The sequence below is a fragment of the Ipomoea triloba genome, chromosome 15, assembly GCF_003576645.1.
Source record: "Ipomoea triloba cultivar NCNSP0323 chromosome 15, ASM357664v1".
NCBI lineage: Eukaryota > Viridiplantae > Streptophyta > Magnoliopsida > Solanales > Convolvulaceae > Ipomoea > Ipomoea triloba.
In genome coordinates, this window is record NC_044930.1 from 2899878 (window position 1) to 2925269 (window position 25392).

A 25392-nucleotide genomic window follows, 5' to 3' on the forward strand; every position below is an offset into this window, starting at 1 on the left:
CGGGTTGTTGGCGGGATCTCGAGAACCCATTAGGTGAAGCATAATGTTTCAAAAATAATTAACGGGTTATTCACAGTATATCAACGGGCTGTTGCATATTTCGTTTGCGTCATATGATTTAATTTGACAATAATACCCTTACATTTAACACCATTTGGCAGAAATCATAACTGATGACTATTTGCAATAAAAATAAAAGTCAATATATCTGTTTTGGTCGAATTGAAAGTCTATGATTATAATAAGTTATCTTATACTAAGAAAAAAAAAAATGCATGCAGAACATTACTAACTCTCCTGCATTAAATCCCTTATCTAACAACTACCAAAGCTTTACAATAGTCAGACTGATCTTTCAGCTACAATGACAACTTTTCAGCCCCTATTAGATCAGCAAGACAAAATTGGATGAACTTCTTTCATCATATAATATGTGTACAGATCAGTCATATAGTCACAAATCTTTTTTTTTTCTCTACATTTCTCAGGACCTTTGTACCATCCACCTATGTAACTAAAACAAGTAGGAAAAAGAAAAAAGAAAAAAGGGTAAAGGTTATGACTTATCAGAATCAAATTCAGACTGAAAAAGGAACAAAGAAAGAGCACAGGTGGTTAGAGGCTGGTGAGACCATTGTATCTAGTTCTTGATCTATCTGGTGAAAGGCCTTCTTCCATGGCCTTCCTCTTGTTGTTACAATTATTGGTATTATCGGGTGGTGGCGGTTGGTGCTGTTGTGTCTCTGATTGTGGCTGTTCTAATGGTAGTTGTGGCAGTTGTGATTGAACATCTGTTACACCAGACTCAACTGATGATGACTCTTCAGATGATGTTTCTTTGTGTTCTTGGGTGTCATCATCAGTCCCTGCTTTCTGGTGTTTATTGCCCTTGGTTTTCATCATATGAGGTTTAAGCTTATCCACATCTGACAACCTCACTGGCTTCAGGAAAAACTCTTCTGCCCCTTCCTCTAAGCATCTGTAAATTTTGCAAGATCCCCATTAATTCATCCTCAACAAAACACAGTTCAATTCAAACCAGGTAAACCGACCTAGGTTGTCTATAGCTGACCAGCTCAAACTAAGAAGGTCGGCCTTTAAGCCACTAAAAGTCGAACTTATAACCTTATGGTTACCAAGTCAACAATCTAACCAACTTGGTTGGAGTGTCCATAGCTAACCAGCTCAAACCAATAAGGCTGGTCTTTAGGCCACTGAAAGTTGAATTTATAATCTTATGGTTACCAAGTCAACAATCTGACCATCTTGCATTGTTCATATTCATACCTATTGATTCTTGAAGGAACATTCTCAGATGACATGATGACAACTGGTATGTTTCTCAGAGATGAAGATTCCTGTCAGGGAAAAAGCAAACACCCATATTTATTCACCACAACCATATCATTCCCAGGCCAGAAAAAAAAATTCAATGTAGCCATTACAATGCACAAAATAAAAAAGTAAAGAATAAAGACAATAGGGGGGTGAGTGGTAGAGGTGACAGTCACATGCCCTTTCAACATCTAATTATGCAAAAATAGGTGGGCAAGATTTTTTGCCAGATTCCCACTGATCTCAAAAATTGAAAGCTGAGAAAAGGACCCACTTTGGAGGAGGCTACAGACTACAGTACAGCTTGGGTATGGATGGGAAATCTTTTGTCATGGGCTTTTTTTTTCCATGAAAGGAAAGAAATTTATAGAATCTCTATCTCTCTATTTCTCAATCAACAAAGCAAAATATAAAATCAGTGGATAAGATTGGCCCTCCAGGAATTACAAAACACAAAGCATATTGCAACCAATATACCTACCTTGATTTTCTTGAGCAAATCATAGCCTGTCATCCCAGGCATGCAGTAGTCTGTGATGATAAGATTGACCTCCACTTCCTGCAAATCCCAGAAAACATTGAGGAAATTTTACAGAAATTCTGGAATCCCTAAAACCAAGACAAAAGGGAAAATGAGAGAAATTTTTACCTGATTGTGGTTGGGTAAAACAGAAGGTTGGGTTTGGCAATCCTGGCCATGTTCTAGTAATCCAAGAAATTCTAAGGCTTTACTACCAGAATCAACTGCAGTAACTGCAATGTAAAACACCCAAAAAAAAAAAAAACCAGATTCAGTATCAATGCAAAAACCCCACAATCAAAGCCCAGGAATCAAATCCCACAGTCACATCAATGTATCTAACCAAGAAAAGATCAGACCTTGACAAGAGGAGGTTCTGAAGAGCCTCTCAATGAGCTTCCTATCCAGGAGGCTATCATCAACAGCCAAAACATGAAACTGTGGATCTGCAGCTGCCATGCCCATTTCTCCAAATTCTTCTTCAATCCCCAGAACCCAAACAGAGCTTTAAAAGCTAGAATAACCAAGAATAACAGGAAACCAAAAAAGGGAAAGATGGAAAAAAAGGTGCCTTCCTTCTTTCTTGGGGTATATATATATGAGTTCTTAATTTCCCCTTCTTTTTCTATTTATTTTTCCCCCCTACTTTATAATGAGATGAGAAGAAGAGGGTAAATAATGGAGAAGAAACTTTGTATTGAGAACCAAGACCCACCAAAATCCACAAACCCACAAAGCAAGATCTGACCAGATTTCTTGCCAAGATATCTCCACCCCGGTTTTCCAATCCTGGTTTTGAATTACAAGGCAAACCAATGGGAAAGAGACAATAAAAGAATATGTTTATACAAAGTTAACTAAAAGATTGCATATCCAGAAAGAACATGGGGCTGGTAAGAAGTATAGTATAGAATATTGCTTTCAAGGTTGGGCTTTCATGTATATATGCTATGAAGAAAACTAGCAAGTTTACTCATATGGGGTTTTTGTCTTGGGAAGGCTTGGGGAAGAATTTGAGACAAGGTTAAAGCATATATATATAAAAGCTGTTTTTTATGTTATGTAGTAGTACTGTTAGTTGGAGCTTCTCTATTGTTGCATGGTGTGGTAATTCAAATATTTGTTTAAAAAGGAGAGAAAATTAATGGACTTAACTTTATAGTAATTTTTTGGACCATGACATCAATACGTCACAAAGTAAATAGAAATTTTTTTAATAACTATTTATATAATTATTTACGTGTGTTTATTATATATATGTCAATGTTAAAATATAACTTGGTTGATGTAGAGGCTAAATGACCGTGTCTGTAGAGTCACTGCAGAGATAAATCATAAGTCGTGTAATTAGCTCATCGGTAAAACCTTAGTCTCCATGCTTGCACAAGAGATCCAATACACACTCACCATCATCTTGAGCCTCCCTGGCCTCCCACTACTGCCTTCAGACAACGAACCAATACGTTAAGCCTCAAGGGCGTTTATAACATTATTTTATTATGAAATATTGTTGGCTTGTCACTTTTAGTGATTTCCTTCGAAAAGATGGAAATGCCTTTGAATTAATCAAATTTTCAATGAGAAACAATTAGGCTAAGAGTTTAGTAGTAAAAAAAAACAATCAAAAAGACAAAAATACCCCTAAATTAAAGCGGTAAATTCACAACCCTCCTATAACTAAAAACAATATTAATTCACATAAATATAACATTTGTGGTATCATGTGATGTAATTAGATACACGTACGAATTGAAGTATTTAGTAATTTGTATACATGTTGTATGTATTATATTGATTATTTAGTTGAAAAAAAGAATAAAAATATAGTAGTAGGGTTGGATTGGTCCACCAAAATCCTGCCAAGAGATACAAGTGATGTGAGCAGTGCGGTCGATTTATGGTGGTGCCAAATCATGTGCGCTTACCATGTCTTGCTTCGGGTGGGGGAGAAAGGGGAAGAGACCCAATTTTCTTATGATTTTCTTTTCAAGATTTGCTTCCCATGGCCATCCAATATGTTATGCCCATCCTCATCATCTCTCTACATATTGCCTATTCCTCATGTCTTGTTTATTCATGCCTCTTTTTATTTCCTAACAATATAATGGCCCACTCTTTAATTTTGTTTACTAATGCGCACAACTTATTTTCCTACTTATCACATTATTTGAGACAGGTTGAATGCTGGACTTGATCATTGGAGACTTTACCGACCTCCGCCCAAAATCCTCCAGCTATTGGGTACTAAACTTTGTCATTTACTAACAAATTAAAATCCATATGTGCAAATCAAAATCAACCATCAATGGGTTGGTCTTAAAACAAAAATAAATAAATAAATAAATAAATAACGGTACGAGATTTTTAATATAATTATATCAAACGTTATAACTTCTTTAATAAATTAGATTGTGTATGTGTAATTAATTGACTTTATAATACGTTATAATCATAAAAATTAATTCAAATGATGTAGGGTTTGATTCAAAAATTTTGATTCATGTATATATGTACCATTGTCCATTAGGCATCATCATGATTTGGACCAAACTGTATTTGAAAGAACTGAAGCTATATGGATTGTCTTGATTTCATTTGAGAATGGAACCTAGACGATCGAAGTCAAGTTATCAAGATTAAAATCATCGTTTCTTATTAAAAATAAAATATAAAAACCTTTTTTTTTAATACTACTAACTATATTACAATGCAGTATTTGATGCTACTAGACCACAAGTTCCTTAGGAAATATATAAAAATCTTAATTGAATCAAAAATTCATGAGCCACAACTCTCTCTGGTCATCGTCATTAATATCCGGGCTGCAATTCAATCTCATGATTCTCATCTTATGCATATATTTTTTTAGCATGTTTATTTGAACTACTAGTCTACTAACAATGCAACATAACATAATATAAACTAATTGATTAATTATAAGGTCAATTAGGTTAAATACAATTCGCACATAATTCATGAGGTGTGGATAAGATGGCACAAGTCTCTTCTAGCTTAACTAAAACTTTTGAATTCGAGATTTAAGAGTACTTTCGTACATAACTATATAATAAACAAGTTGGTCTTATAAGATTAAATTGCTCGATTTTTTAGAGTTAATGAAACATTTTATACAATAGAAAAAAATGAGAAATATTAAATACAACTGATTTAATTAGATAATAAAATGAATTAAAGTGTAAAACGGAATTATGGTTTCTAGAATCATAATCTTAGGTCAACATGAACATAATTAGATGATGAATACTAGGATTTATCGCTTTTAATTTGATTCAATTTCTCGTACTAAAATACACGCTTGTTGACCCACTCATAGGAAATTTTGCTCACATTTAATTGACTATCGCATCCGGATAAAATATTCCATTACTTTTAAAGAGCGTTTAATTCAAGAAACGTTTTAAAGTTATATATAAAGCTATGCAATAAATAGAGAAATATACTATTCACACTCCCAATTTATACTCTCAATTGCTGCTCTCTCACAAAATTTTGGTGTTGACATTTTCATTAAGATCCACAGGATGAAGATAACTAATCATCAATTGTCACATCGGAGAGTAAAAGTGAAGGAATAGAAATAGAAAATACATGTAATAGAACTCAAAATCATTGCCTTAGAAGTGATTTCGCCACAACTAGTGCAACTTATTGATATTGTGTAACCTCACAGGATTAACAAAAAAGCTTAAGGGTGCAAATGAGTTGAGACAAGCTCGAACTTAGCATGACTCAAGTTTAAGCTCGAAATAGTAACAATAACTCAAGTTTGTGTACTGTTGAACTTTAATCGAGTTTAAAAATTTAGGCACAAGTTTGCCTCATCAGTTTTTATAAAACTCGAGTTAAATTCAATTGCTTCGAATTGATGAGCTTGAGTTCAAACTATATATATAGTTTGATGAGTCACAAGTCAAAAAATTTAAAAGTTTAACTCAATTCGATTACTTAATTAGCCAACTTGAACTCAGTTCAATTTCAAATTTAAATAAATTCAAACCAAGCTTTGACTAGCTAACAAAAAAAAGAAGGAATATATGTGATTTTATCCATGTAATTAATCAAATATACTGACATTATATTATCTTGACCGGTCAACATAAATCAACTAATGAGAGAAACGGTGAGTAAATTGGTGCATAGACCATATGATACAGTTAGTAAAAGGAATTAAAATAAATAAATAAATTTGTAGGTGTGTAGCAAAATATTTTAGCAAAGAAAAACACAAAGCAAGCGGCTCCCACAAAAGATTTGATGTTACAAATGATATCACGCTAACTGTGGAGATTAGCCTTCCAAAATTCAACGTTTGCAAACTTTAAGAAACTAAAAAACAACATATATAAAGATGATCTATGTAGGGGGGATTGACCAAATTAAAGACCCTTTCTTTTTCTTTTTGTATGTTTTGGATTGATTTCTCAAGAAAATCTCACATTTTTCTACTCTTTAGATTTGATTTTGATATTTGGCTTACCAAAAAGACGAAAAGTTCAAAACAATGATGTTGGCTAATAGTATTAAGAGATAAGCTTTTGCTGTTTTGTGTGATTTTTGACAATATTTTGTTCGACCCTTTTCTTGTTCACAATAATATTATACGAGTGGTGGAGCATATCCATAAAGAATAGAATAAGGTTGTTGATTGTCTTATCCGTATAGCGCAACAATATGCTCAAGTTTATAAGTGTTTTACTGTCGATTATTACTCTTTAATATATCCTCTTAGGCTATACCATGAATGTTTCTCGCATGAGGGTGGCTATTGTCCACTTAACCTTTTTTTTTTTTTTTTTTTTTTNTTTTTTTTTTTTTTTTTTTTTTGAGTTATACCTTCCTTCCTTCGGATTAAAAACTAATACTCTATATTATTATACCAAAGGTGGAATATATCTATAAAGAATAGAATAAGGTTATGTTGTCGATTGCCTTAGTTTGTTAGTATAGTTCAACCCCTTCCAATTTGGGTTTAAAAGTAATAATGTATTACTATACCATAGGTGAAACATATCTATAAGGAGGGAGTAGATTGGGCTCAACTAAGATGATGTTGCCAAGAATTGTGCCCAAACTCGTGATGTACAAATATCATGCACCACTCACGTGTCTACCATTTCAGGACTTCAACATATCTTTGTAAACAATACCACGAGTGTTACTCGGATGAGTACTGAAGAATGAGTAGAGTAGGGTGGTTGCTCTATGTATTTTGCATTTTTTTTTTGTTATACTTGATTTAAAATAATAATAATATTATTATTATATTGTACCCTCCTTGTCACATTAAATTAAAGTACTTTTATTAAAAGTTTATAAATTAACAACGTGTTTGTCTTGTTAATAAATAATGATATGATCTTGAATAGGATGAATCCCTTGATCCTTTGACTATCATACTTAATGATTTGAATCTTTCTGGTTGCAATTTTGTGTGAACATTTTTTTTACTTTTTTATTTAGGATATTGAAAATAGAGAGTTTGCTTTATGATTTCTTTTATTTGGGGGGAGGGGGGATTAAAAACTTTAAAAAAAAAAAAGACTAAATGATTTTTAAATTCAAATAAGAAATAGAGAATAGTTTTTTGTTTTCCAATAATTCAAACCTAACTATAATTAGGTCATGCAATATAGTCCATCTTTGTAGAATTGTAGCGTTACGCTGTTAGTCCTCGTTTGGAAATATTTAAAAAAAAATTAAAAAATTTTACTAAACATACTCTTATTTTATAAGCTTTTGGCCAAAAAGTACATATTAATAATTAAAATGTTAATAATTTTTTTTTTTGAATACTAATAACTCAGAATATCACATTTACTGAGACTCAAATTCATGACATCTCATTTGGGAGAGTCACTTCGTGCCATTATTTGTCATTGACACTTTTTTTTTGGGGGGGGGGGGGGGGGGGTGTTAATTCTTAGAAGAAGCCAAAAGTGAAATCATTAGATGGGATTTCATTTCCTGAATTAAAGAATGGAATTTTTTTTTTATTTTATAGTTTTAAAACAAATAATGAAAAAAAAACGTAACGTTACAACTCTAAGGGGGCGTTTGGTTCACGGAATGTTAGATTAACTTAGGGAATGTTAGATTCCTGTGTTTGGTTTAAAATTGAAGTAGGTAAATAAGACAACGGAGATAAGATTAATTGATTAAAATACCAAAAACTTGGTAATAAGATAAGGGATTGTGAGATTACCTAAGAAATCGGGGTGTATCTCACATTCCTTTCCAATAGCTAAAAACTTCATCGGGATGTTATGTTACATTCCCTGGGAATCTTACATAACTTGAACCAAACAGGGGAATCTTATATTCCCAAGCAAATATAACCTTAGTTATCTCATATAACTTGAACCAAACTTTCCAAAAAAAAAAATGGAAATGATGGAGCACGTTGATATTGTCCATAGACAATAAAGAAAGTATTCAAAATAATTTTAAAGAAAATAAAACTTTAAAAACTAAAATATGGTATATTACCAACTTTGCATCACAAGTTTGACTCCGAAACGTCAAACGAGGTGAGCTTTTGGTTGGTTCCTAGCAAAAAGATTCTTCGACACACCATAATGTTTGGTACAACCTATCACACTTAATCCACAAGATATTCCATTTTATCAAAATAACACTGTAATATTATCTTGCAAATCTCACTCTAGTGTAACAGAGATTTAATCGAGAGAGCGTTAACACAAATCAAACTCACCATAACATTTAAATATGATAATCATTCTATACCTACTCGACCAATTTTATTATCATTTTCTCATTGAAATTTATTAAATCACACAATATACGATATTTAATTATAATAATAATAATAAATATCATATAACACATTATATTTATTAATGATTTTATACATTATCACGATCGTGGCGAAGATCATGCAGTTTTCAGATGCACTGCCATAATCGTGCAAAGTCTTGTGCAACTTACTAAAGTATCCCCACAAAATCTCCCAATAAATCTTTCATATCACAAAGAAAGCAAAGATTAATTGAGAATATAATCCCTTAGTTACAATAGACACAAAATCTTCACGAAAATAGAACAGATCTGATAGGAGTTGTGCAAAGTCATTATCATGTCCATGTACAAAAGTGCATGTATTTGAGCTCTTTAATTGATGAGGGATGGCACAAATTTCCATTTTCAGTACCAAGAATCGATAGGAATCAATAACCCTGCTTCAACTAAATGGCTTGTGGTCACTTCATCATGATCATAGACATGGCATGCTACAAATAAATGTCACTTATTGATTTATAAATAATAATGCATTAATACCCACCGATTTAACTTAGCTTTATATAGAAAAAAAATAAAAATTCAATAACAATATTTAGATTATCTGTAAGTCTATGACCATATCAAGAGTGCGGATTTCAATCTGATGTGTCACATGTCATGTTTTATATTACATCATTTTCACATAATAATGCAATATTTATAAAATTTACAAGATTTACAATTTAGCTTTTGTCTGTCTTTGGGCAATTTTTGTCATTTGTTTTTTAATAATAACTTTAAATTATGTTACAAATATGTTTCACTTCTTGATTTACGAATAATGCAATAATGCCGGCTAATTTACTTTTATAAAAAGAAAATCTACTAATAACAATACTCATAGTCATATGATGTATAAGGTCGTATATTCAAACTTAGCATAATATATATATGCCCACTTAATGGTAAACTAATATTACAAATAAATGTCACTTCTTGATTTATAAATAATGCACTAATGCCCGTTGATTTACTTTTATAAAATATTACATGAATAGTAATATTCATAGTCATATATAAAATATGAGGTCATAATTTGTGTTATGATATATATATATATATATATATATATATATATATATATATATATATATATATATATATATATATTAAGTGATATTGTTTAGATTCTAAAAGTAGTTAGCTATTACTACAACTAACAATATTGGCATCTGATTTGCAACAGTTGATTTTGGATAAGAAAGCATAATAATCACAAGAAAATAACATATTACCAAACTTTTGTTAATGAGTAATATTCACACAAACATCAAGTAAATTGACTCACACAAATTTTCTATTGGATCAACGAACCTATCTAGCTTGTGAATACACACACATACCGAGTATCAATTTTCTGGTTCAGAGCTAACTATAACATTGAGATTAGAATATATGACGGTTGAAACAGACCTCATATGCCTCATGCATTCAAAGTATTTCGAGCATCATACTGGATCGGGTGCACTAGACTTCTATAACATGGTCCATGGTTCATAAGGCTTGGCCTTATGCCCTCTTTAACTTGATTTGAGTCGATTGTTTGTTATCAAGCAATGAAGGTTGGTAATAATAACTTCAACAATATGCAAGGTGTGTGTATGATATAACTGCGAGACATAAGAAATGGACAGACATTGCAATGGCCAAGATGTTTTAATGATAGATAGGGGCGATTGAGTTAATAATATTATGATTTAAAAAAAGAATTTATATAATTATGACCAGAATGTTTAATTTTAACGATAAATAAGGATGATTGAGTTAATAATATTTTCTCCCAAAAAAGAATTTATATAATAATAGATAGAGGACAAGTGATTGAGTTAATAATATTTCCATGTAAAAAATAATTATATAATTATGACGAAATTATGAATTGATAATATAATTCTCCACCCAATCATTATCACTATGTAAATGTAAATGAACATTAATTAGATGTTTTTGTACAACATATATCATCATCATGACAGTAGGTAAAACATACATCTCATTTCTTAAAATCTTTACCTTTTTCTTAACAAACAATAGGTTGTGATCTTTATTCCTTATAATCTTCGACTTTATTCCTAGTAAGGCAAACGTCATGGATATATCTATTATGGTCTATGTATATATAGCTATGACTTTTTCATTGAAAATTATAAAGTATGTTCATAACTATTCATCCTTAAATTTAATACATACAAAAATATTTAAATTTCAATTAAATTATTTCTTCATTAATCCTAATCAATTGGTCAGGTTGTTGATTTAGTAACCACAATATTACAAATTTGATTCCCAACAAAAATAGCCTATTGGCTTTTTTTTTTTTAGTATGTTAGCTACGGACAACCTAAATGAATTTACTTGTTTGTGGTCTTTTGTCAGTCAAAGTGACAAGGCGAGTTTACCTAGTGCACACCCAAATTACGAGAACTTGTATGATGTCATGCTCGTTGTGCTTAGTACAACCACTTAGGTGTAAGCTATTGGCACCCATGCTCACAGTACTAGCACAAGCAGCTCGATTGCTTCATCACCTGCATATTTGTAATAAGTGCAACATGATATCCATGTCAATCGACGCTATAAAAATTCCCGGAAACATTTTTAAAAAAATACTAATTAAAATATGCTTTCCAAATTTACTTTATGAAATTCTATTTTGTGTTAACCCATGTTACTTGTCCATACCTGGATAGCTAAATTAGCTAGGGATGGACCCCTTTATTTTGAGGACCACCATGCATATATGCCTTCATCTTTAGGACAAGATTGAAGATTATCTATCATCTGTTATGCACGGCTTTAGATTCCACAGGATCCTTGTCCTGCCCTCCTCATGTGGAAACTCTTCACATTTTCCCCTTTTTCCATTTTGAACCATCATTTTGGCCCTACCAATGCTTAATTAAAAGGAATTTCTCTTTTTCTTTTTTCTTCTTCTATCCCTATATATACAAACCTTTTAGTATATTATTTCTTAGAAAAATATTTTTTTCCTCTTAAATTTATCTCATAGTGTTCTCCTTGTAATGTGAGAATATAATTGGTGTATACCAAGTTAAAAATAAACACACATTATAATTAAAAATGAGCAATTCAATGAAATATTGCCACATCATAACTCTAGAATGTGAATATTACAAGGTAAAATTAGGAGAAGAGTGTTCTATTACTCTATTTCTTTGTATATATGTTTAGTTTGGTTCTTCTTGAATTCAAAATTTGTAAATTGAGTAACGAATGTTGAGAAAATCGTTTACTGATAGATAATAATATTTATCGCTTACTCAAAAGAGGTGACCAATTAAATAGATAAAACATGATTCCCATTAATCAAAATGTCACATATTTAATTTGTATCAATACATTACGGCATTAACTATTAAAGATGTCGTATAGATCAAAGTTTTTATAATACGGTTTGCTAGATATATATATAGGACAACGAGTGTTTTTATAATCCAATAAAATAATAATAATAATAATAATAATAATAATAATAATAATAATAATAATAATAATAATAATAATAATAATAATAATAGAACCCAAAGTTGTGTTATGCCGACAACCCTGACATGATGGTACATTAATTTCTGATATATTATATTGTTTTTTTAAAAGTTAAATGTAAATTATATATATTATATTGGAATTTTTTTTACGGTACAAAATAAATAAATAAATCTCTGCGTAACACTCCACATAAAAGATTTATTGCTTATAAAAGTGGAAATGGTTTTGGATTTTAGGCCACAAGAAAAAAAGAATAAAAAGGAAACTTGATTCGTCCAATCGTCCTGTTTAAGGAATCTCATCATGTGGTTACTCAATGATAAAATTGGTGGTTTAAGCATGGGTCCCCTTAAGATTGATTGTAAACAACAACAACAACAACAATTGTAGTACAATTACTCAATTTATGGATAACCATATTATGTATAAAATATTTAGCACAAACATATGAGTTCACCCTTTTTATTACTATTATTATTATTATTATTATTATTATTATTATTATTTATTTGCATAAGACACTGGCTGTTTATATTTGATGCTATTAATCTAGTAAAACTTCAAGTCCTCAACCAAACCTCATAAAGAATAACTATTATAGTGACGTTGTTGTAATATATATATATATATATATATATATATATATAAAAGTATATTATTTGCAAAAATAATACATACTTTGCATTTGACATGTTATTAAATATAGTTTTTTATAAAAAGGAAAAATCTTTAATAAGTTTTTGTGCAAGGATGTTATGTCAATACCTAGAGCTACATCCAATAATTATTGTATACATGTGACACTAGTTAGTAATTACTAATTTTAACTAGTAGGTAACTTATTAAAAGTTTCACTTACATATACTTATATATTGTTAGTCATCATTATTTAAAAGGTTTTGAGCGATATATTGTTATAAATAATGATAACATTCATTACGTAGTCATGTAAGAACTACATTTTTTTTTATTTGGATCAAGATCGACTTCAAGAGGGGTAATTGTAGACCTACAGGCTCTAGAAAAACCCATGACGTCCCCATAAATAATGTGCATGATGTCCTCGATAACTGGCTCAAGATACTCAATCAATATGAATTGTGTTCTAATTATTATTACAAACAATAATAATAATAATAATAATATTTTATTAAAAAAAAAAGGTAAAGAAAATCAAAGTAAAAAAAAACAAAGTTATATATATATATATATATATATATATATATATATATATATATATATAATAGCCAACATATATGGTCAGCACTTATTTTATTGATCACAGATTGTTGTGGTGTCAGTCCAATCCTTTTAAAAAACCTTGTTGATAAGAATCATGGGCAATCTTAACTAAAAGCGTTAAGATTCTGCGTCGTACCATTGAAAGCCACAACTAATTAAAACAAATATTTTAGAATTTGACTTAACAACTATGACATTAATTATGTATTATCACAGGTTAATGTCAATGGGAATTGACATAACCGATACGCCTAATCTCGTTTTATCTTTTTAATAAAGATGTCATTAGATATGGCTGGCAATTCTTGATGCTCTACTTCATCCAATTGTAACCTTGAGAGATGCGCTTATTTTTTTAAAGTTTATTTGCACATGAAATATATATATATATATATATATATATATATATATATATATATATATATAGAGAGAGAGAGAGAGAGAGAGATAGTTGTATTCAAATGAGAACAATGTTTAACGTGAGACCGTGAGAACTACATGAATGCACACAAACTTTCACAGGGTCTTCTCCGCCATCCAGCATGCTTTGGAGTACGTAGTTAGTGTCCATTGCATGAGAACATTCTCCCACATGAGAAGCGTGGACAAATCGTAGCCATAGAAAATTAGTAGCAACCTCTCAAAGTGAGGGGAGCTTCTTGTGCGCAGTAAGCAAAGATCTAGCCTATGTGGTCAGCTGAGTTACCATGATTTACATTCTCTCATATGCTTTGTTGCGTCGTGACGTGGGGGGCCCTGGGGTTGGGGATTCAACTTTTTGGGAGAAGAGAAGGAAATTAGTGGTTAAAGGCTATGATTAAAAGTGAACATCCTAAATTCATGCGTCCAAACAAAATTTTAACATTTCATAAAAATAGGTTAGACAAAGCTGAAATAAAAGTTCATATATTGTTAAACTATTTCATTTAAATAATCAAATTTTACTATTATTATTAAGTGTAAGAAAGTCTTATTGTTTTTTCTTAATATCTAGTACAGTGCTTTAATTTAGCAAGACAAGCACTCATGAACAACATAAAGGTTGTTGTGATGTGTTCTAGGCAACTCTGTATCTGTGTGCACTAATGCATAACATTGCGCGCATCGTAGAATATCATAGGAACAGTGTGCACACTTCTATATTGCACTATCCACACTTGTACATTGCACCGTGCGTACTCTAATGTTGCACAACGCACACATTTACATTGAAATGCACGCATACATATCATTATGAAAAAATGATTTAAAAAAACTATAATTGATTCACATACATTACTTGTGTACAAACCCTTTGAAAACGAAAAAAAAAAAATATAAATCAAAGGGTTTGTCAATAAAACCTAGTTGTGAATTATACTAATGGCTTGGGTCAAGCCAAAGACCAATTTGACAATTAACTTTCACCACCATTAAAAGATCAAATGCCTGATGCATCTATGCACCGCCTCTACACATATAAAATTTTTTGACTTATATAAGAAATTTTAGATGTCAATTCAGATACATGAATCTAAAATAATAATACCGTAACAAGTGTTATACATTAAATAAAGGTATAAAGAAATATATAATTAGATTGGAAATTATTAGTTTATGAATCAATATTAAAAGTTGATAGAGTGAACCCTCCACGTGGCCATTTTGCTTTGGTGTCCACACTAAAATAAAGAGGTAGTTAAATTTTTATTTATATTAATAATGCAATAATATATAGCAGTAGGTTTAAAATTAACATCATCAACAATTCACGTTCAATTTATATATGTTTTATATAAAACTACCCACGAGAGATATTGCCAAAAAAAAAAAAGATCATCTCGGTTGAACTCATTGCACAAGGTTTTTTCTTAGTGTAATTTGTGAATTATTACATAAGAGTAGAGTGAGATTTATCTAGTGCACACCAACCGTTAAATAGTGACTATGAGTTTCTCTCGTCATCTAAAAAATAATTAATTAATAAATTATTTTTTTGTTAAAAAAAAAAACCAATTCCGTTATCATAATTGAAGCATGTGCTCCATCTCAACTAAAAGTTTAAGTCAATAGTTAGATTGCACATTTATATTTATGTATTATATGTTCAACACGCCCCTGTGCGGGCCGATTACTTTTGATAGGCTCCAAGAAACACGTGGACGGGCATGAGGTTGGCTCTAATACCAAATTGAAGCATTACTCCATCTCAACTAAAAACTTAAGTTGATAGTTGGATTACACATTTATGTTTATATATTATATGATCAACGGTCCTTATTTAGTTATTTTAAGTGTTGTTTTCTTTAAGGCATTAATTATTTAATTGTTACATAAATCTATAGTGTTTTTTTTAATATATTCAAGTACCGTTAATATAATATAAGTATAAAAATGAACTCAAGTAACTTATAGTTTAATGACATCTCTGTGATTCTTTTGAATGAAAGGTTACAGGTTCAAATTTCAGCGGGATATATTGATTCTTTATGCATCAATAGGTTCTCTCGAGACAATTTGCAGGGTAATAATTCTTGAATGTAAACTTTGCCCACGCTAATAAATCTTGAACACATTTTAATAAATTCATCTGTAAGATGGTGTAAAGTAGAAGAAAGATGAGATGAGAGTAGGAAATTGCAGGCCGGGCTGAATGGGTTATGATGAAGAATATAATGGTCCCAATTCAAACCGGCAATCACCTAAATCTATCAGCTCTCATTTCAAGGATGGATTTGGTGATAAAGAAGAAGGGATTCCTTTGAATTCTTTGGTTGGGACATTTCAATTCAAATCAATGATTCTTGCCGGGGATTGTGGGTCTCCTTTCTTCACATTAAAGTACATGCGATTGGGATTGCCATTGCCTTTCTATCCTCGGGGGTAGGGTGAAGTTTTGGTTTTGATTTTTCATGTCTTCATACTTTCTTTTCGAAAGCAATATATATTAATTCAAGTTATAAAATAACACAGTTACAAATTATAGGAGAGGGTTAAAAAAATTATTATGAACAATCAAGCATAAAAACGGACTGTCTAACTAACTTATGAGCTGTCCAATCAGGCACGTACGGACTAGCTTGCTAATCCGCGTAGGTCAAGCACGCAAGGATCGCATTTAAGCGGGTAAAAAATTTTAGGTCCTAACTCGTTTCACTACGAAGTGATTTAGGACTGGCCCACGGACTTCGGTCCACATTAACATCCTCGGTAGTAGACTAATTCTGCATGCCACTTCATCTTCCACAACCAAAACATACTTAATTAATTCCCAATCCCCCCTCCCTCGGAATCCTTTCCTTCCTTAAACTCTGCATACAGATCTGATGCAACTCGAGAATAAAGTAGGTGTTGTCACAAACATCAATATAATGTTTCCTCCTGCAAAATATCTTTTCACACCCATGCATTGATCATCTCTTTTCCTACATACCCTTTGTGACAGAGAAGCAAATCTTTTTGCCAGCTCCTATTTAGGTTTCTTGCCTTTATTTTCTTCTAATTCCACCATTAAACAAACACAAAACAAATAAAATATAATATTATCCTAATCACACCTTCCTAGTGCGTGCACCATGTTCCGCGCCAAAGAATCCTACATGTACATCTTGTACATATAAATATCTTCTCTTCTTATTCTTTTAACCTTTATTTTCACCACAATAAAATTAATCGAGATTCAATTTAGATCAAATTTGAAAATTTTTTTAACACAGAATTCATTATCTTGCACACATGCAAAAGGTCAAAAGTCAATCTTTTTACAGTTATTTAACAGTTCACATACTAACTAACCTGCTAGCTAGGTTTAAGTATAAATGCAAAAGTAATTAAACCCCAGGCTGCATATAATAATAAAAAATGGGAACAATATGCCGTCCTTTGTGATTGTCTGGAATATTTTTCTGGTACGAAGTTGTGGCCTTAGGAAGAGGTGTAAGGGCATTTATGGATGCATATATGCCCTTAAGCAGTGCCTTTGGGTCACCACTGTCTTCCACCAACCACCCTTATTAGATTCACCTGCCATTCACTATTACTTACACCAAAACACTGCATGTCCTACCTACATTATACCCGGCGTTCTTGAAAACTTTACAACATTCATCGTATAATCCCCGGAAATTTTATAATAGCACGTTTTTTTTTTGTTGAGTACTACTGACTCTATTACAATGTAGTATTTGTTCATAGCCACTTTCTCAACCTACTGAAACACAACGAGTCCACTGAGGCTCGAATCCACTCCTATCATCCATGTGGGAGTGTTAATCGGGACACCGGATGCCACTTGACCACAAGGTCTTTGGCTATAATAGCACGTTTTGATAGTGAACTAAGTTAAAAATTAAAAATCAGCTTGATTGGTGTGAATGGTCGCCGTGAACTCTCATCGTTTAAGATAGGTCAAGAGTCCAAGACTCCATCTTGAATGGAAAAACTAATTAGACTTATTTGGTGCGAACAAGGATTAGTTTGAGTATGATTTGGATTTAAAGTGTCTCTTATAGTTAAAGTATACTCAGGGCACCTCGATGATTAATAACCACATCCTAGGTCACTTTGACTCACTGCAAATTAAACTTGATATTGTGATTACTAGGCCAATAGCCCACGAATTTGGTTGGGGTTGCCTCCATATTTTACATGATTTTGAATTATATAACTCTATAATTTAGCAGATTTTGAAGCAAATTAATGAATTTTTTTTTAGGTGGTTGGAGAAACCCGTAGTCACGATTCAAGAGTATGCATTGCATTAAATTAATCGTGCTACTGTGTAATGAAAGACCTTATATGACGAGCTCGATGGGTATTAATGAATTTTGTTCATGTTAAACTTTAATATTTATATGAACAAAATTCAATATGGCAAACATATAATGTGGCTTACTTATAAGTACGTATGTATTGTTTAGTGGGCCTTACTCTGTATGGGCCTCTACTGTTTCTTGTGTTCATAGAGGATTTGCTTGTCTCCCCCAACGTACAACCACGCTCTTCTAACTCTATATTACTTGTCTACTAAGCGTTACATCTCTAAATAGCTAGAGGAGCTCACTTGTGGGTATGCCCGTTGTGGGCAATCTAGTTAACATGGTAGAAGAAAAAAAAACATACTAAGAATATTGTGTGTTGCTTTATATATTACTTGTCTACTAACTGTTACATGTCTAAATATATAGCTAGTATAGAGCCTAGAGGAGCTCACTTGTGGGCAACTACTTAACATGGTAGGGTTGACCGCCCATCACGACAAGATGAAACAATAAGTTATAATAACTTCCAAATCATACAAGAGAGGTAAATCGTATTAAAAAGATCATATGTGATGAGTTCAATTGAGAAAGTATTGACAATAATCAAACTCTTAACCATTCATGTATTAAAATCGTGTTTCATCCACTCATGTATTACTTCCAAGACTGCTATTGTGTGTGCTTTTTTTTTTTTTTTTGGGTACATCATTTGAATTTGGATGGATATTGAATTATCAAACTTATTTGTTGTCATTAAAATAATTCTTAGAAAACTTATATAACAACCAGGACGGTTTGGCCGAGTGGTCTAAGGCGCCAGATTTAGGCTCTGGTCCGAAAGGGCGTGGGTTCAAATCCCACAGCCGTCATTTTCTTTTTTGTCATCTGTTTGGCACCGCTAGGCTAATTCACAAGTACAAACCAAGCATGAGCTCGCAGATTTTGACAAATTAAATTAGGCTTCCATGGAGGCTGGAGCACTACAAGTCTACAATCCACAAATAATTCTGAATGTACATGAGTAGCACATCTATGTGGCTAAGCATTTACTAATGCATGCTGACATATATGTTGATCTTCTTGCAAAGTCAAAATCATCACTGCATAATTAAGCCTGCCATTTCTGTAAGGTTATATGTTTCTGGTGTAAAAAATGGATTGTATGTCCAATTTATAAACTCATGATGATGATGATCTTGATAGATATGTCCCCTTTATCATAGTAAAAATGAAAGTGATCGGACAGAATCCTCTTACAAACATGTAGGATATGGAATGAGAGATGTATTTTTCCCCGGCCAAGTAAACACGTAAGATGAAGCATTAATTGATGACATGGTTGGAATTGTATGTGTGATTAAGTAATGACATTTGGAGCGGAGCAGCAGCATTGCCCATCATCTCTTCCAACGACCTCATTCAATTGCCGACCTCCATCATCTTCCAATTCAATCATAGCGTGTCATCCCAATGTTTGGTCGAACATTTGAATTGGCAATGACAAGGTTCAAAGTTTGACTCCTCGTATAAGTTGTCTATTAGCCTTTCTTCTGATTTGAAGCAATCACTATGGGTAACCACTAACCAATGTCAATTTACCTCATTGTGATCCTTTGTTTGTTATGATTACACTGCGGGTTTTACCATGAACGCTCATTTGAATAATGGTTATAAGTCTTCTCGTAAAATCAAAGTCAGACTTATACATCCATTTTTATTCTTAATATATCACTCTTTTGATTCTTGATAAGATTTAAATTATACACATTGTGAATTTGTGACCGCTATTAAAGTAAAATTTATTAACTTATTTTGAGTTACTTCATTGTTACTTTCTATCGTCTGAAGTATTTGTAAATATTTGATGGATTAGATGTGAAAGCCATACCCAATCACACAACCCTTATCCTTATGAACTCCATCCATAAATTCTTCTCTCCAATAGTATGGCAATGAATGCCAAAAGAAGTCGCGCGTTAGTTTGTACTGTTCCACCAATTATTAATTCATTTGTATGCCTTGTGCCAAAATTCTTGGCTTGCCAAACGCCCAACCTATACCATAAGTACTCCATCATCTCTATTTATGAGATTACAAATTTTAAATATTTAATTTGTGAGGCCCTCATGTACATGCCATAAAAATAAAATATATGAGAAAACCTGTAAAACTTGTCATATAGTCTAATTTCTATTACAATTTTTTTTTTTTGCATAATTTGTGCATTATTACATATGATCGGAGTTTATCTAATGCACATCCTCAAAAAATAGTGATTAATTACAGGGTTCTCTCCCACGGAAAATAAAATTTATGAAATTACAAATACATACTTTTCTTGTATATGTCATAAAATACAAACAAAAAAAAAAAAAAAAAAACAAAACAAAACAAAAGGACCATTTCATATATAAAAAGACACCAAACACAATAATAAATCCTTAAATGTGATCATTCCCAAACCCATTATTTAATACCCTACATTCCTAAGATGATCTATGCATTTACGTAATATGTTGGTATCCTCTTTCTATTACAACCATTAATCAATGATGCATTTTCAAAACTGGCACCCAAAAAAAAAAAAAACAATGATTTTCAAACTTCTCTTCCTATTAAAGTTGGATTGGCATTTTGATCACTTTATTTGAATTTATCTAAATAATCCGTAACAATAAAATTTTGTTTATAAGTCAATTGAAAAGTAAATTAAACTTAATTGTGATGATACAGACAATTTATTTCGAGATTAACATACATTATGAAAATCTGTTGTTTGGTCCAATAACTCCTTTACAAACTAACAAATCCACCAAATTAGGATTAGAGATTTAGAGTGGTCATTGAACCACTAGACTTGATGGGCTCAACTACCCTACCTCTATATATATATATATATATATATAACTCAGGGTCGGATTTTATGGCGTGCAAGATGTGCAACCGCACAGGGTTCCAAAATTTTGAAGGCCCCTAATACAGCCCTGACCCAATAATTAGTATATGTATTTGTGATTGCATGTATTGGCTCAAAATTAGGTTTTCATGACTGATCTAAATTCTACTTATTATTCAAAAATATATATATATATATATACTCCGTAATATTCAAGTGATTCACTTTTCTTCAATTTGCAGTTTATTTATACTTTGATCGGGTCTCACTTATTTACCGGCACACGACCATGCAAATAAAAAAACTGGCCCTGACATAAGTGATAGTTAAACCTAATAAGTGTAGTTTAACCAAAATGGGAGATAGTCTTAAGTAACTGAAATAGTACGTATATATAGCCGTATATGACTAACTATTGCTATTAACTTTTTTTTTTTTAGTACTACGACTCTGTTACAATGTAGTATATATTCATAGCTATTAAAAGTATGTGCCGAGTGTATCTTTCGTACAATTATCTATCAAGAGAGTATCACACTAATATCCAAAATTAGGTAAGGTTACTGGAATACACCTCACCCGCTATGATGCAATAATGACAATATCATGTACTCAAAAAAAAGGTATTGAATACTATTTAAATCGTCTTAACACATACTCCGAGCATCTCCAACTCACATTATATCGAATGTCACATCAAAATGAATATTCTCAGCGTATTCTCAAACCAAATTTTATTCATCTCGAACTTATTACACCAAAATAAAATTTATACACAAATAATTTGATTCCTCAATTTTTAGTTTGAATTTAATTAGTTTAATATAATGTAATTCGAATTTAATTAGTTTAATATAAAATATAAGTTGTCATGTAAATAATAATTTTTATGAACCTTAAAGTCACTCCTTGGAGATGGCCTCAACAAACTTGGACTGCTATGTCAAAACTTAAAGTCACTCAGACCGTTGGATTAAATTTGTAAATATTCGTTTGATTAGACTTGTTAGGTTAAACTACTAACTAATATTTATTAATTAATTATAAATTTATAATACTATATATCCATTATATATATGTGCACCCCCACCTATGAAATGCCAATTCCTCTCTTAGTTCATTCATGGGCTGTCCTACAAAATCCTCAACTCTTAAGCTCATTGTTCCTGCGGCCATTCTTCTTCTCGTAGCAATCCTCTTCTCTTTTTATTATGGAAGCCCAAAACATTCATCGTCCGACACAGGATTTCGTGACGACAAACAAGTGATCCCAATCGTCGGCGCGGTCGGACCGGAGAGCTTCGCGTTCGACCCCAACGGCGGCGGCCCTTATACTGGCGTGTCCGACGGCCGGATAATCAAGTGGCACCGGAACGAAAGCCGGTGGGTTGATTTCGCCATCACGTCGCCGGAGAGGTGAGGATTTATCTTATCTTAGTTTATTACTTCCTCGGATTTGACTCAAATTATTTTTAATTCAATTTTTTATAATATTATATTTAGTATTAATATATAAAATTTATATGCCAAAAACTTTATGGTCTAGTGTCCGATTTATACTCCCACATAGATGAAATAGTTAATTTGACCAATAAGTAGGACAAATAAAATGAGATAGATGGAATATTATTTTTTAATTATTATTGTCTTGAATCATTGGATGTCACGTTACACGAGTGTTGTGTTTATAGAATATACAGTCACGTAAGGACCATTAAAGATAGTCCCAGAAGAAACAAAAATGTAGAGATATAATGCAATTTTCGTGAGTCACCAACAAAGAATTTTTTAGTATGCATCTCTGCCAATTTACCAGAAACATCATGTGTTGTGTGTTCATGCATACGAAGTTGTCGATGTGGGGTCGCTATTGGGGGAAAGTTGGGTAAATGGAAGTACAATCTGGTCCTCTGGAAAAGTAATAGCCGTGTTTGCTGTTTTTGTAATTTTTACAATTATAGTATATAGGTATACTATAAGCATTAAAAAATTTTGTTGGTAAGTTACTAAAATCTCTAGGTTAATTGTTTACAGAAATGGGTGTGGAGGTGCAGGAGATGATAGTGCGAGGGAGCACGTATGTGGGCGGCCATTGGGTCTCCATTTTGACAAAAAGAATGGACATCTTATGGTTGCCGATGCCTATATGGGCCTTCTTGCCGTGACACCAAACGGCGGCATTGCAACTCCGGTGGCTAAACAGGCCGAAGGAGTCCCCTTTGGATTCACCAACTCTCTGGACATTGATCAGGCAACTGGAGTCGTCTTTTTCACTGATAGCAGCACCAAATACCAAAGAAGGTATGTCATATATACAATTTCGATGCTCAATGACTTTATTGGTTTGAACCGATTAGCTATAGACAATATTGATTGATGGGCAGACTAATTTACTTCCTGGATGTCCTTTGCCGGTTAAAATTAGGGGTGTAAATGAGCCGAGCGGTTCGCGAACTGCTCGCGAGCCGCTTGGTCAAAGCTCGGCTCGAGCTCGGTCTAATTCAAGTTCGAGCCGAGCTCGAGCTCTAATGTCTTAGGCTCGTGGCTCGTCGAGTCGCTCGCGAGCCATATATATATAATATTATATATATATATATATATATATATTTATTTATTTATTTATAATATAATATAATATATACATATAAAATTATATTGTTTATTTTTAATTGAAACATGAATTTAAAATCAAACATGTTAAATTTGAGCTCAAAATCGAACTCGAACTCGAGTTCAACCCTGATCTCGAGCTCGGGATCGAGCGCGAGCTGCTAGAGCCGAACTCGAGCAGCTCGAAAATTGGCGAGCTCGAGCCACCCTATGCTCGAGCTCAGCTCGACTCGGCTCGTTTACACCCCTAGTTAAAATCATATGGCTAGGTTTACCCAGTAAAGTTTGACCTTTTAATGATTTGAGTTGGTGACAATCTAGACTAGTCATGGTTTACCTACTGGTAACCATTTTTTGGTTAAGATCACAAAACGAAGTTTATCAATAGACACTCTCAAATTATGAGTGTGAATTTTTGTAATCACCCAAAAAAAAAGAGAAAAAGGGTTAAATAAGCCCATAAACATTACTTGAAAAGTTAATTAGGTTCCTAAATATTTAAAAAGTGCAATTAGACCCTTTAACAGGTTATATTGAGGCAAGTTCAATAGTCGGTAATTGACCTGCTATTACAGGTCATTCCAATCTTAGGCCAAAGTTCGGCGCGGACCGTCTTAAGTCGCCTTCTCCGGCGGAACCGCGGTGAAGTGGTCGCCTTCTCGAGTAAAAGGCAACCAATTGGTCGCTTTTTGTCGGAGTATGGCGATTAGCGACGGTTTTACCGTTGCGGTTGCCGGATTTTCCCCTGAACATTGCAGGTCATTTATCGATTTTTGAATTTTTTGCACTAATTTAACATATTAAAGGTCTAATTGCACGTTTTAAATGTTTAGGCCTAATTAACTATGTTTAAGGTTTTATTTGATCATTTTCACATATTTTCAGGAATTATATTTCTGCGATAGTTAGCGGTGACGACACGGGGAGGCTAATGAAATACGATCCTGAAACCAACCAAATCTCCGTCATTCTCCGCAACCTCAAGTTCCCCAACGGCGTCTCCCTAAGCAAAGACGGCGACTTCCTCGTCGTCGCAGAAACCACGACATGCAGGATACTGAAGCTGTGGCTCAAAGCTCCAAAAACAGGGGAAGTGGAAACCATAGCCCAACTCCCAGGATTCCCAGACAACATTAAAAGGAACCACAGAGGCGAGTTCTGGGTGGGAGTTCATTCCAGGAGGAAAACATTCATGAAATGGGCACTGTCGAAATCTTGGGTTGGGAATGCTTTGGTCAAACTCCCCTTTGATCTTACCAAGGCTTATTCGTATGTGGGCAGTGTTGTTGGTGGATATGGGTTTGGAGTGAGGATGAATGGGAATGGAGATGTTTTGGAGGTTTTGGAAGGTGTTAATGGGAGGAGATGGAAGTATGTTAGTGAGATTATTGAGGAAGAAGATGGGAATTTGTGGATTGGATCTGTGAAAATGCCATTTGCAGTTAAAGAAAATATATCAACATAGGCGTCACATTATATGACTTACTTTTAGTCATAAACTTTTAAATTGAACATTAGTGATTCTTCAATTTTAACACTTACCCATGGTCCTTCAATTATCACAATACTCAAATGGTATTAAAATTTAAAAGTCGAAGGACCATGCTTATAAGTGATCAATTTGATAGTTTAGAAGTAAACGTGACAAAATTATTGGAGGACCTCATATGACATTAACTTGACATTATATTATTATTAATCTTTAATTTATTGCTCTATAC

At 32.6% G+C, this 25392-nt stretch overlaps 2 protein-coding genes and 1 non-coding gene across 3 annotated transcripts; 2 read left to right on the forward strand and 1 right to left on the reverse strand.

Moving 5' to 3' along the window:
• Positions 1–211: 211 nt before the first annotated feature.
• Positions 212–2870, reverse strand: LOC116005587 (two-component response regulator ARR9-like). Its single transcript, XM_031245826.1, has 5 exons — positions 2215–2870; positions 1985–2088; positions 1817–1894; positions 1288–1358; positions 212–979 (listed from the first exon to the last, which is right to left on the reverse strand). Exons 1-5 carry the CDS (start codon positions 2318–2320, stop codon positions 616–618), a joined length of 723 nt encoding a protein of 240 aa, XP_031101686.1. The 5' UTR covers positions 2321–2870; the 3' UTR covers positions 212–615.
• A 16084-nt stretch (positions 2871–18954) lies between these two features.
• Positions 18955–19034, forward strand: TRNAL-UAG. The gene has a single exon. It is a non-coding gene; the product is annotated as a tRNA-Leu (tRNA).
• Positions 19035–22184: 3150 nt separating this feature from the next.
• On the forward strand, positions 22185–25381 carry LOC116006319 (protein STRICTOSIDINE SYNTHASE-LIKE 2-like). Its single transcript, XM_031246646.1, has 3 exons — positions 22185–22477; positions 23096–23362; positions 24557–25381. The coding sequence occupies exons 1-3, from the start codon at positions 22185–22187 to the stop codon at positions 25134–25136; spliced, it is 1140 nt and encodes a 379-aa protein (XP_031102506.1). The 3' UTR covers positions 25137–25381.
• Positions 25382–25392: the final 11 nt, after the last annotated feature.

Bases quoted from the DNA above. Each gene is read 5' to 3' on its own strand.
- LOC116006319 (XM_031246646.1), top strand. From the start codon at position 22,185: ATGGGCTGTCCTACAAAATCCTCAACTCTTAAGCTCATTGTTCCTGCG. The intron at 22,478-23,095 runs GTGAGGATTTAT...AATTGTTTACAG, and splicing joins GCCATCACGTCGCCGGAGAG to AAATGGGTGTGGAGGTGCAG. The intron at 23,363-24,556 runs GTATGTCATATA...ACATATTTTCAG, and splicing joins AGCACCAAATACCAAAGAAG to GAATTATATTTCTGCGATAG.
- LOC116005587 (XM_031245826.1), bottom strand. From the start codon at position 2,320: ATGGGCATGGCAGCTGCAGATCCACAGTTTCATGTTTTGGCTGTTGAT. The intron at 1,359-1,816 runs GTAGGTATATTG...TTTCCCTGACAG, and splicing joins ATTTGCTCAAGAAAATCAAG to GAATCTTCATCTCTGAGAAA. The intron at 980-1,287 runs GTATGAATATGA...CAAAATTTACAG, and splicing joins GTTCCTTCAAGAATCAATAG to ATGCTTAGAGGAAGGGGCAG.